General features: G+C 38.9%; 1 protein-coding gene across 1 annotated transcript; it reads right to left on the bottom strand.

The window, feature by feature from the left end:
- Positions 1-490: 490 nt before the first annotated feature.
- Positions 491-10,307, bottom strand: PRPF38A (pre-mRNA processing factor 38A). Its single transcript, XM_004679012.2, has 10 exons — positions 10,002-10,307; positions 8,046-8,205; positions 6,802-6,923; positions 6,225-6,310; positions 5,118-5,228; positions 4,378-4,490; positions 3,758-3,784; positions 3,564-3,661; positions 3,123-3,171; positions 491-2,599 (listed from the first exon to the last, which is right to left on the bottom strand). The coding sequence occupies exons 1-10, from the start codon at positions 10,129-10,131 to the stop codon at positions 2,557-2,559; spliced, it is 939 nt and encodes a 312-aa protein (XP_004679069.1). The 5' UTR covers positions 10,132-10,307; the 3' UTR covers positions 491-2,556.
- Between the last annotated feature and the right edge of the window lie 3,090 nt (positions 10,308-13,397).

Here is a 13,397-nt window from a genome sequence, read left to right as displayed (position 1 = left end):
ATTAATGCTTATTTAAACTTAAGACAGTCTTCTAAAGAATAACTGAGCAGAGTAGAGCAATGAGTTTTAAATCGGGCTATTCTGAAAGTCAAATCCATTATTTCCTTTTCCTCTGAGACTACATCTCATTGTGCCCTGTGTAAAAGCTTTTAAGGAAGTACAATTCAAATTGTGATAGTTTAGTGGTTTGTACCCATCATTAAAAAGATATAGAAGTGGGCTCTCCTTGGTGGTGTAGCGAGTGCTTTAGTGCTGTGCTTTAGCACAGCACTAAGAAGCTAAAGCCACTTCAGCATAAGTTTGATCCCCGCCCTGGAGGTGACCCACATGGCGCAGCAGACCTCTCATGACCTGCCTGCTGCCCCCCCACAGCAGTGTACTTGTCAGTTGGCCTGTTATGTTCCCCACTCTGTCTCTGGTGAATCCTCTCACCCCTCTGCACCTCTGGCCTGCATCCCAGTTCTGTATGCATAAATAAATCTTAAAAAAAAAAAAGATAAAAGAAGTATCAGAGTGCATCCTGATAACTCATTCTGAATTTTCAGTGCATATTATGTATATATAGTAAGGATAGTAAGCTGCAGTAAAACAATGTTAGAGTTTCACAGCCTTATCCAGTAAGCTTCTACACAGATGACAGAAATGTGCAATGTTCATCTTAGAGCTTCACCTGTAATACTGTTTGTCAAAACAATCTCTAGAGAGATGTTCAGTGTGTTGCATTTACTTATCTCTTTATACTAATTAAAGAATAGGGATAATATACTTCTGCTATAGGTTGACTATGCTGCCCCATTTCGGTCCAGATTTCATATGCCCAAGAAGTTTGCCACTTTGTTTTCTGTGCTGGGAGAAAGAAGGGGTGGTATTTCTGTTACTTAAATTTTTTTAAGATAGAAATTATTGAAAACATAGTGGGTGATGACATAGTTGATCATTTGGCCCAAAGACATTTCCCTACCTAGATCACTTTGGTAGAGAATGAACTTCTAGGACTCTGCTAGGGTATTAACACTACTTACATTTAATTTGTAAAGGTAGGTAGTTCTGTTTGTAGTTATAATAACTCATGTCAACAACTTTTTATTAAAGTATTGGAAATTTTCAAAGAGTATGAAATTTCAAACATGATCCCACCATGCTTTAATATTGCTACAGAAGTCCTGCAATTCAGTAGCAAACAGAATAATGTTTATCCTATGACTTCCCAAGAAAATGAATCCTCTCTTCACAATTTTTGCTGGGACCAGAGATGCTGGAAACCATTCAATTCACATTTCCATTTTTAAAAGAGGAAAGGTAAGTATGGACAGACAGCTCAACTAGCAAAGACTCTGAACCCTCTTTAGATTATCAGTGGGCAGTTTTAAGTCCTTATTTTGCTTCTACGACCTTAGGTGCTTCACTTCTTTAATATTTCTCCTACCTTTTTAAATGGTAGTTTTTAAATTGCACTTTCTCCATTCTCCAGTGTTGGTATTGCCTATTACTTAACTGTTGATTTTTTTTTTTTTTTAACATACATGCACCCCTGGGAAATCTCATTTAATTTTACATCTTCCCAAGTTAACTAACAGTGTTATTTCAGGCCTAGATTACTATGTTTAACTGAGTCCCTATTTCCAACTGTCTGGATTTTACCTAGATACAGCATAGCTATCTCAAACTTTAAGTGCATTATTTTCCCTGCCGCCACACCTATCACTACCTTTCTAAAACTAGTCTCTTCCTGCAGTGCAATTTCTGCCTTTGTATATGGCAGTATTGTCCAGCAGTTCCAGTCAGTACTGCTGGACAATAGATACCCTTCTCTCCATCAAACTTTTAGTCTTGTTAACCCTACTGCCACTGACTAAATATGGATAATGTCAATATTTGTAAGATACAGGCTGAGCACCTTAACCTGGAATTCAAGGCCTGCGGGGGGGGGACGGGGACGACTGTAAGCATGTTGTATAAAGGGTGTTACGTCTGTTTGTTGAAGTATTAAGTACAACTGTGAATTAAATGACACAGAAGCCTTACATTTGAATGCATTCTGTCTTTACAAATCAGTTACTATCAGTTATTTTTCATGTTTATCATCACTTTGCGGACGCTGGAGGGGAAAGTAGAAGTTAATGTGTTTTACTGGTTTGATCTTTGAATGCAGCAACAGCAGCATGAATTTCGTTCGGGATTCTCACATGGGGCAAACCGAAAACTAAAGTACAGAAAAATGCAAAATGGGTATGTCAAATTTAATATAAAAAAATCAGATGGCTATAACCTTTGCTAGTCACCCATGCCTTCCAGATCCCAAATCCTTTCTGCCCTCACACATTTGAATAAATCAAGATTGGTTGTATTGCAGGGTCAAAAGCAGCCTTTGGGTAGCACTATTCCTCAAACACAGATTATGATTCAAGAAGAGATACAAAACTCAGCACCTCTTTCATTTAAAAAAGAGAATATTGGCTAAAAAACCTCATAGCTGCCTAAGAAGTGTTTCTTAATCCTTCCACACAGATGCCTTCAAATTCGTACGCTATTTGGACTAAAACCAGATTGAATCCATTATTCATTCCCTCTCCGGCTCTTCTTGTGGCTTTTCTTAGATCTGAAATGACAATACATATGTATCATTAAAGTTAATAGCTGTTAAACTAGATGAGGGCTTTTAAGGAAGACGGCATGCTAATGGGGATAGGGGTGATTCTCAGTATTAATTAAATATATTTGCTATTTTCATGTCTCAGTGCAATACTGAGTCAGATGTTGCTATCCAAAATATCCTAATGAGGAAATTACTTCTTAAGAGTAACTTCACTTAATAGTGCACGTAACACTATTTTTGGTATATGGAATTTTCTAATGGAAGTTTATCAAGGTGACTAGTCCAAAGTTTTCCTCAACTGTTAAGTGTTAAAAGTTGGGACTTAACCACCCTGGGATTGAGGCTTATGCCTTTCACCATTACCCAAAGCTGCAATCCCACAAGGAAAAACAAAACACTACAAAATATTTACATATTCTTAAATATCCCCATCAAAAAAAGTCAAGTATAACTTAGCTGCAACTTAGTACTTTAATTTCTGAGTAAAAAGTGATATTCCTAAGTTAAAATAGAGGTTAATACATACCTTTCAGGAGATTTTGAGTGACTCCTGTGTCTGTGACTACGATGATGACCTGGGGAAAACAAGGCCATTGGATGAGTGAGTCTACCTTCCTGATCCTCTGTCATTTTTACCTGCCCCAATCCATTCCATTGGCTTAATACATTTTTGTTCTATACTTGGGATAACTCTGGGTAACAGCACCTTTCTCAGCTTGGTGAGTATGTACTTGCAAATTTAGGGCTAATTTCACAAACATTTGGTTGGTATTTATCACTAATTAGGTCTTATAGTTTTAGATAAAACATCGTCATCCTACCAACAAAGCTTAGATTTGAGAATCAAGATATGAACTGTATTTCCTTTTATTCTAGGAAAAAATTTAGGTGAGAATGCCTCTATTTCAGAAGGGTTAACAACTCCTTACACATTTTTTAAGACCATCATAAGGCCCAAATGCCATACCTGGTGATTTGGAGCGGGACCTGTGTCTTCTATCTCGGGACCTACTGCGGTGTCGTCTTGGACTTTTGCTCCGATGCCTTTCTCTGCGAGGGGAGGGGCTGTAGAAATGATTAGGCAGATTTTCACGAACCTGTCTTAACATTTAGTATAGTGCCCACCTCCCAAATCTCTATCATAGTTCACAAAAGGCCTACCTCCTCCTCTTGGGAGATCGACTCCGCCTATGTGGAAAGAAAGAACAGTCTTAAGTATACTGGATGTTGGTGGATCTTAAAAATTATGTCACTTTTCAACTATCTTGTTACCATACCCTTTGTCAGGTAATTTTTTTTTAGCACACTTTGACTCCAAGCTTACAATTATCCATATTTTGGATAACTGGATATCTACAGCTGTGGTACAGACAGACCCTAGAAAAATACCTGCATAATTAGGCTGGCTAGTTCTTGAATTCTACCACTGCCATGAGAATCAGCCTAACCTAGCCTAAGGGTAAGACACAAAGTAATGAGTTGTCTCAGGCATCCCTACTGGGGTAGCCTGTACTGGCGAGACACCTGACCACACAATAGGTAAGGAATCATTTACATTAAAAAAAAAAAAAAAAAAACCCTATCCATGCTGAGCTTAAATGATGGAACACTTTTGAACTAATTTCCAGCACTGATAGTGCAGTGGTGTGGTTTCTGCAATACTTAGTATGTTGGGCAAATAAACATTCTCTACAGACTGGCACTTTCCTTCCCTGATATCTAGACTTTTAGGCTACAAGTACCTAAGACTCCCTGGAAGAGGTTAATGACTAGGGCACTACCTTCTTGGAGACCGGCTCCTACTCCTCCTATAGCGTAGTGTGGGAGAGCGCCTGGGTTTGTCTAAGTCTCTGTAGCTTCTTCGGCGGTGATCAGGTGATGGTACTCTCTCCAACTAGAAATATGATGGATGGGTCAGTAATGAGCTCAAAACTATCTAGAAACACTTCCACACACACACACACCCCCACCCCGCACACCCCCACCCCGCATTCTGTCCTAAATTCTATTTCCAGGTGATTTAAAAACAGCAATTTGAATATATATAGACAATTCCCTTACCCCCAGGCTTCCCTGGTGTTATAAGGGGTCAAGTCTCAGCACTATGAAGCTACTGGCAGACATTGCAGCACAAGTTCGGTTCCCAGCCAGGGAGCTGCCCCACATGGCACAGCAGACCTCTCTCCAGTCTAGCCAACTACCCCCTTCAGCAGTGTATTTCAGTCAAGCTGCCTGTTCCACTCCCACTCTGCCTCTGGTGATGCTACCCACCCCCCTGTACCTCTCTGGCTTGTCCCCCACTTCCTGAATGCATACATAAAACTTAAAAAAAAAAAAAAAGACACCCCTTCCCCCCAAATTGCAAGTAAAAAATATCCAGCTGCTTCCAATAGTTCCCAGTTTTGTTCTAGCTTTGGTGCCCTTATTTTGGGATTGTGCTGAGTATATTGGCAGATAAATTTACTTCTCTCAATATGGTGGGTTTTCAAAGAGAAAAGATACAGGAAGTCATGTGTCTGACCTTCTCATCCTCCTCTTCTTCCTCTTCACTGGACTCCACATCATCCATGTCCTCTTCTAGAGCACTAACCCGTGGCTCCAGTTGCTCAGCTTCCTCTAGTACATAGCGTTTCTACAGAGAACATAATGAGTTATGGAGATCTTGTTATCCATCTCTTCTATACCCAACACTTGTATTGACAAACCATGGCACAGCAACTGAAGTAATTTAATTTCAGACAACCCTAGTCCAAGGTTATTCTAAGTATTTTAACATAATTGGATTCTTTACATTCATAACTTCATAACTTATAAATACAAAACTAAGGGGAACATCTTAATTTCCTATTGTCTCTATTTCCTATGATCTAATATGTTAAAGTGTCTGAAGTATCAATCAGTATAGGGATAGCCTGCAGTAAACAGATGGACTTCATATATAAACTAGTTCAGTAAGTTTATAGCTGAGACACTATTGGCTGGTAATTTTGCCAGAAAAGGCTTAGCTCAGTTTAAGGGTGAAGTACCTTGAGTCCTGCTCTAGAGTCACATCAACTTTACTAGACCTAGGGTTAGGGAGCAGTCAATAGTCATACACTTTGAACAAAGCACAAGTTATAAAAAAAAGTCTGATTCCATTTTCTTCTGAGCTGCAGTTTAGCAGTGGTTATTGAATGACTAAGAATCTGAAAGGCAAAGTTGCCAGGTGAACTGGCACTGTCATAAGACAACTTAATCTTGTGCTAAGGATATACAAAAAATGTCCTATAGTTTGAGAATAACTAATAATACATGTATACTACTATGCTCTCTCTCCCTTACCAAAATACTATGAAGTTGGTAGAAATGAGACAAAATGCCATTCAGTTAAGTAAGTTTCTCACAAAAGAGCTTTTCAGTCAGGACCGCCACAGTTTTGATCTAGTTTTCTTGTGTTTTTTATTTATTTTTAATACCTCACATTTTAAATACTTTGCCTTTTTTCCCTTTCACTCCAATCCCTTTTTCATAGACACTAATTATTAAAGGAATTTTCTCATGGGGGTGTCAGTGTTTTCTTGTGTATGTTTGTCTGACTGCCTGTCTTAGCAGGAAAAAGGGTGACTTTGATAAGACCATTATTTCTTACCTGTAGCCGTGGCAGAATGATATCACAGACTCTCTCACTGTGCAGCAGTTCATCAATAAACTCATCTACATGCATCAGTTCAAACTCTAAAGAAAAGTCACAAGCTCAGGCAACTTGGAAATAGATTTAGATAGCCAAAACAAAAGATTCTCTCTCTATGTAACATGTCTACTAAGTACTTGGTATACAAAGTATTGACTCTCTTCCGTTTGCCTTCCCTGCACATTCACTAGTTAGAATTATTGCAATGTGGCATTTATACAAAAGGGACTTTTGTCAAACTTGGACTCAGACCACAACTCTTCTTTTCCTAGCCTTATCACCATCTATTTTCATTTATTCAGTTCATATTTACTGAGGCCATCTATGTATCAGCCTGCTACAGGCCAGGGAGTAGGGGATGAATGAAACCGTCTCGATTAGCAGGAGAAACAGAAGGAACACATTGTATTTCTGAAGACAGAATTAAAGTTTCTATGATACATGGAGCAATAGCTTTTGGAATTTCTATAATGAATACTTTATTACATGAGGGGTTTCCAAGGGTGATTTTGGCCACTCCCCACAATATTCATACCTCCATTACGGTTCTGGCTCTTGATTTTTCTGTAGTCATTATACAAAGGCTCCAAGTACTTGTAGCAATCAATTGCAGTGCCTGTCAGCCTCATGTAAAGTGCTCCCAACATGCGGACATACCTGACAAATACATAACAATGAGGCAATGAATGGGCCATACAAAGTAATTCATGAGTTTATAATTCTTCTCAATAATGTTTGTATTTTGAAGAAAAGCTGCCATCTTAGAGGTAGAATGGCCAGAAGAAAGATAACTAGAATACTGAGACTTCGGTTCAGATTTCCATTCTATCACTTTGTGCCTGTGGAAACTTGCAATACACTTCTTAATAGACTTAATAGCTCACAGCACATAGTGTCTAATAAGAGTTAGCTATATCCTAACCATTAATGTTTTATAAGATTTTTTTTCTCTTTTCTACATCCAACCACCTGTTCAACTCTCCACTTCGATAAATTATTAGGCATCTGAAATGCAAAGCTTCTTTACATGGTAAATTATATAGCAAAGAATATGGGATTCTGAAGTTAGTTTTGCCACTTGCAGTTTGACGTTGGGGAAATTACTCCCTCTCTGTCTAAATTTCCTCCCATGTAAAATGAAGATAATTTTATAGACTTATTGGTGAGGAGTAAATAAATTTTATCTTTATGTAAGCCCTTTAGAACAGAACATTGCACATAATTATTTCTACCGCCTGTATTTGTGACTCTGAGAATGGAGTTAAAAATATTAAGAGCAGCTGACATGTGGTGGGTGTTTACCACATAACAGGCACTATGTTATGAGAGGCAAAGAATTATCCTTTTTAGCCCTCACATCAATACTTAATTGGTAGTATTGTCTCCATTTTACAGGTAATGAGAAAAAAATTAACTTTTTCAGGATCACAGTTAATAAGTAATAGTGTCTGGCATATGAATTTAACACCAAAGTTTTCCCTCTCAGTACATTATTTTGTTTTCGTTACCCCTGCAAGCCCACTGTTAACCAACCCATATAAGTATTCACTTCTGCTTAATATATTTTCAGTGAGGCTATGAAATAGCATTTTTGGGGAAAAGTACCAAGACTTGAAAAAGAAGATGATCAATAAAATTAGAAAAGACCACGACTTGAGCAAAATCCTACAGTGGAACACATTATGGAAACAAGATATTGTTTTCACCGCTCTTAACCAACACCAAATTCTGGAATGAATTGGAAATGAAACTTTTCATATTAGTCAATATTTCACTCACTTGAAGTCTTCATTTTTGATAAACTCTACAATGATATCCTTCTCTGGCTGAATCTGAAGCATCTTCAAGGTCAAACACAGAAAGGGAGTTGGCTTTATGTTGCCACCATAGACGCCACCCACAAACCTTAATTCCATGGCTTTATCTACTACAAGTTCAGCTAGAAAACAAAACAAGAGTAACATCTCAGACATGTTAGGTAAGGTTGAGTTTAAGCAGTGAGATGTTATTTCAAGGCTAACTGTTCAAGAATACTCATCTACAGTTTACTACAAGGAACACAAATATGTATGTGTAGTAGTAGTAATAATGGCACCCAGGATAGACCTAAGGATTATGTCAGGTACTCTACTAAGCATTTCATATTATCTAATTTAATCCTTATAATAAACTATTAAGTAAGTACTATCATCCCTACTTTCAGCTAAGAAAAATGAGGTCGAAAAAAGGTTAAATGACTTGCTCAAGGTACAAAAGTCAGAAAGTAGCAGGGCCTGGATTTAAATCTAAGCAGTCTTCAAAGTTCATGATTGTCCCCATCATGTAGGGGAAAAAACTGCCAGAGTAAGAATTATAAGAAACAAAATAGTAAATCCTTAATAGCTTTATAAAGGAGCAAACGTCATCTACAGAATGGGGAAAACCACCTTCCAATGTGTCAAACACTAGCTCTAGGGACTAAGGCAAATCATCTCTCCTTTAACCTATCAGTTCAAATTTGAATAACAAAGGTGGTTGGCTCAAGGGCTATCATGAGAATCAAATGCAACAATACAATTATTAAGAACTGGATACAACAAATAATAGCTATCATTAAGGGAAAGTGACTCTATGAGCCAGTCAACATAGTTGACAACATACGACTAATAACTTATAGTCAGAAGTTAAGAACGTACCAGAGCTACAAGCACAAGGGTAAAGAAGAGGGATGCAATTATTATTATGGACTTTACAGTGCGGCAAAGCCTAAAGCACTGAAATTTACGAGTAGTTGAAAGAAACTACAGAATGCAATGAAAATACTTCACAAGAGAACATAATCTACTGTTAGGCAGTGACTAGTGTCAGAAAAAACTGACAGTATGCTAAGACTTGAGTTCATAGAGTAAGTTCAAGAGGTCGCTTTTGAACCAAGTTAATTTGCATGTCTGGTAATTAGAGTTTTGGATTTCAGGGAGAGATTTGGGCTAGAGATAAATTTGAAGGCATCTATATATAATGTAACTGATATGGTGATAAAGGAGAGAACTATGGAATGAGAAATGGGCCCAAAATTAAATCTTACATGACTCCATGTAATGGCAACTCAGGTAAACAATATGACTCATCCAGAGAAGACAATGGTGGTGGCAATAGTAACAGCACAGGAATGACTAACAATGAAACAACTAGCACCACCGTTATCACTGATTACTGAAAACTTTTTAATTAACATATACTTTTAACTATACCAAACACATTTTACAGATGATTGCATTAAATCCACAGAACAACCACTTAAGGTCGATGCATTATTTAGAATTGCTTTACAATAAAAGTAGCCATGATTGGGGTGACAGAGCTTATTAAAAAGGAGAACCAAAAATCAAACAGAGATGGAAGACTAACTGGAAAACTTCTCTGAATAACTACTACTTATAACAGGACCCGAATGTGGACTTGGTTTCGGGCATATTGACATCCTTTTAGTACGATTAGGGTCCCTTAATTTTAACTTTTTGGGATCCAGCATGTTCTCATTAAACATGGAATGACTCCAAGAAACCGAGACCCTTCGGAGTAAGAACGCATCAGATTCATCTACTTTCCCAAAACCCAACACATAGTAGGTGATAAGATTTTTCTGAATGGCTGACATTCTCCTCTCCAACCCTCTCCGCAGGGGCCAGTCCCACAACGGGCAGTTAGGGGGAATTAGGTCATTGGGTGGCCGGGGGTCCGCGCACTCCTGCTCACCTGTAAGTCCGAAGCACTCTTCTTTCCAGTATTTGGACTCATAGATTCGCGTTCGAATGATCTTCTCCACCAGGTATTGAGGGTTGGTGCCGTGGATGCTGTGCGCATCCTTCACCGTACGGTTCGCCATTTTAGAATGCTTTCAGTTCTATTTCCGTCGAGTCCTTTAATACGTCACACCCAGACTTTAAAAAAACGAAGAGGGATGGAGAAAACTAAATAGTTTAGGCGACCATCTTGAAACCGGAAGCTGCTGCGTAAGGAACTTCCTTTCGCAAACGGCTCCGCCAACGGAACCAATAAGGCCTGTCATCTATGTGACTTCCGCCGCACGGTGACCGACGGATGTCACGTGTCTCCTCTGAGGTGGGCGGTGCGTGCGGGTTGGCTGGTGATGGAATGTAGGGACCGCCCGGGGGCGGGGCTACGACGTTTGGCGCGAAATTTTTTCATTTTCTTTTGGTTCCAAATGAGGCGCTTGCTTTGAGTCCTGCGCGCGGCGACTGTGAGAAGAGTCCAACTGGGGCGAGTCAGAGTTTCTGCAGCACCTCAAACTCCTGGAGCGGAGGTTCGGGAGCGGAGGGCTTGCTCCTAGCTCTGGGAAGGCTCGGTGCAGCGTGAGTGGGGCCATCGGCGGGAAGGAGGGGGACCTGAGCCGCTAGACCTGAGGAATTTCTCCGGAAACTTTTGGTCATTAATTTATTCTGCATCTGTTAACTAAGCGCCTGTAAAGTGCCAGGCTGCTCTGAACCCATTAGCAGCGTTTCTCTTTTCTATATCCCGATCCTAAACGGTTTCCCGCTCCGCCAGGGATTGAAACTGCTGTGGGGAAGCCGGAAGCCAGCGGCGGGGACGCGTGAGCATTCCTGCCTTAGGCGCCCTGAGACTGTCTGTGATGACCTTAAACCATCCCTTCTGATTTCATTGGCCTTGTGAGGCATTCGCCTCTTTTTCTCCTTTCAGCTGTATTGTAGGTAGCACCACCTGGCAGGCGGAGCAGAATTATTATTCCATTTTAGGGTTGTAGCTATTACGTCCAGAAGGAAACTTGTGCTTATGTGACTAAGCATCAGGGTTTTTAGTGCCATCTTTTCCCATCCACCTTCTTACCTAGGCGACAACTCTCAGGGCGCCTCTTCTGCTTGCTCTAGTCTCACTCCAGAATAGAAAGGCCTTCTGTTTTGACACTTGGAAAAGAATCAATGAATATAGAAACAAGAGATGCTAGATTCTTATCGTGGGTAACGGTGAAACTGCTGTAATTATTAGTAGATATGTCAGATATGTAGTTGTCTGTAGAAATGCTACCCTCTTCCTTGTTTTTGCGTGCCCTTAGAAGTTTCCTATGTGAGAGCATGGTCTTTGCTAAGTCCCGCTTAGTATTTAACATAACAGAGGGAAATATGTGGACTTTACAAGGCTTATGAATACCCAAAAATTAAAATTAAATCATCAAGTAATTTAACATAACAGAGGGAAATATGTGGACTTTACAAGGCTATGAATACCCAAAAATTAAAATTAAATCATCAAGTAATTTTAAGAAAGCAAAGCTACTGTCCTTTAGAAAATGATGTAAGGGAGTGAGGAAATGCATTTGCCATTTTGATCTTACTTAATCCTCAATAATCATAGGATATTATCTGCACACAATAGTTAATTAATAATTATTGGTTAAATAAGAGGAAATTTCTGTTATCTCCATTTTGTGGTAAAGAAAATCGAGGACCCTTTTACCTCCATCTGTGACTGGGAAGCCTGACATTTAATAAGCAGTAGAAGCCCTCTTGGGCTTATATTAACATTATCCACTTGTACAGCCTTGGGGAGAAAAGAAAAAGTACCTCCATAGGCTTTACTCCCTCAGCGTTTGAATTAAGGTTGTGCCATCCTATGCAACATTGGGACAAATTACTACCTTTTAATGATAATAATGTTTACCTTTCATTCAGTAAATATTTATTATTGAGTACCTGCTATGCTCTTAGTGTATACTAATATTTTAGAATTTGAGAATTCAGTGAGATAAATATAATACAGTTTTGGTTTCATCTTTTGTCATATTGGCTCAGTAAACATCTGCTATCATTATTTTTAGTATAACTCCTTTATCTTTTATTCGGGTGGAGTCTTTGACTGGGTGGTGTGTACGTTCTAGATTTTGGTATCTGTGGGACTGAGAGCCGGTAGTGGGTATCTTACAGGAACCAAAACCTTTTCGAAGTCTAATCAGACCTGCCTCTCACTGAATTCATAGTCTTTCTTGGAGAATCTGTTAGTGGAATATGACATGAAATTCTGAGTTGACTGAGGTAGCAATACAAATTATAACTGTTATGTTGCCTCTCCAGAAGGACTTCTAATTTTTTTTAATTTCATTAAAGAATAACATACATTTAGAAAAATGTACAAATCATAAATGGATAGCTCAATGAGTTTTATTAAAGAGAATACCTGTAACCAGTATCCAGGTCATAAAACATAACCAGGTTCACAGAAACACACTATTCCCAGTCATTCCCACTTTATTTCCAACATTCATGCCCAATAACCTAGATTGCCTTCTATTTTAACTTCTAACATCATAGATTATATTTACCTGTTTTTGAATCCTGTAAATGGAATCAGTTTATAGCAGAAAAAAAATTTAATTTTTAAATTCTCATTATTTTGTGATTCCCCCTGTGTTGTTGGGTGCAGTTACCATTGATTTAGTTTCATTGCTGAATAATAGTATTCATAGTACTATGAATGTTTTGGTTCATGTCTGCTGATGAAATTTTTCTGTCAAGTGTATTCTGTTGGAATTATTGGGTGATTCCATAAATAAAATATATGTCAGCTTTGGTAATTACTGCCAGTTTCCCAAAGTGGTTTTGCACTAGCAGTGTATGAGACTTTTGATTACTCCGTGTCCTTACCACACTTGGTTTTATGCTGGTGGTTTTTGGAATCTGTTCATTTATTCATTTAGTCACTTAACCTATAGTGCGCCATATTCTGACCTGGGCCTTGGCGATGCAATTATGAACAAGTTAGACAAGGTCCCAAGATTCCCGCCCTTTTGAAAGTTAACATTCCAGTGTGGGAAACATAATCAACAAAATAATATAAAGTTATTGCTTTGATAATAGGGTGGTGTAATGCATGGAGGGACAGTGAGAGGAAGAGAAAGAGTTTTCTATTGCATATTAGTGAAGGCCTTTCTGAGGAAATTTCATTGCAGTTGAGACCTGAGCCATCCCTGCAAAGATACACAGTATGAGAGAATAGGTCTGCCTATACCTGAAGGCAAAAATAACATTGGTCTGTTTGAGGCCTGGAAAAGCAGACCTAGAGCAGAGTCATAGACCCAGTTGAGGCAGAGTATTTCGTCCAGGCCCAGGTAATCTTCCT

Source organism: Condylura cristata, unplaced genomic scaffold, assembly GCF_000260355.1.
Source record: "Condylura cristata isolate star-nosed mole 26May11 unplaced genomic scaffold, ConCri1.0 scaffold00008, whole genome shotgun sequence".
NCBI lineage: Eukaryota > Metazoa > Chordata > Mammalia > Eulipotyphla > Talpidae > Condylura > Condylura cristata.
The sequence above is the reverse complement of the archived record's forward strand: the minus strand, read 5'-3'. Positions and strand labels throughout refer to the sequence as shown.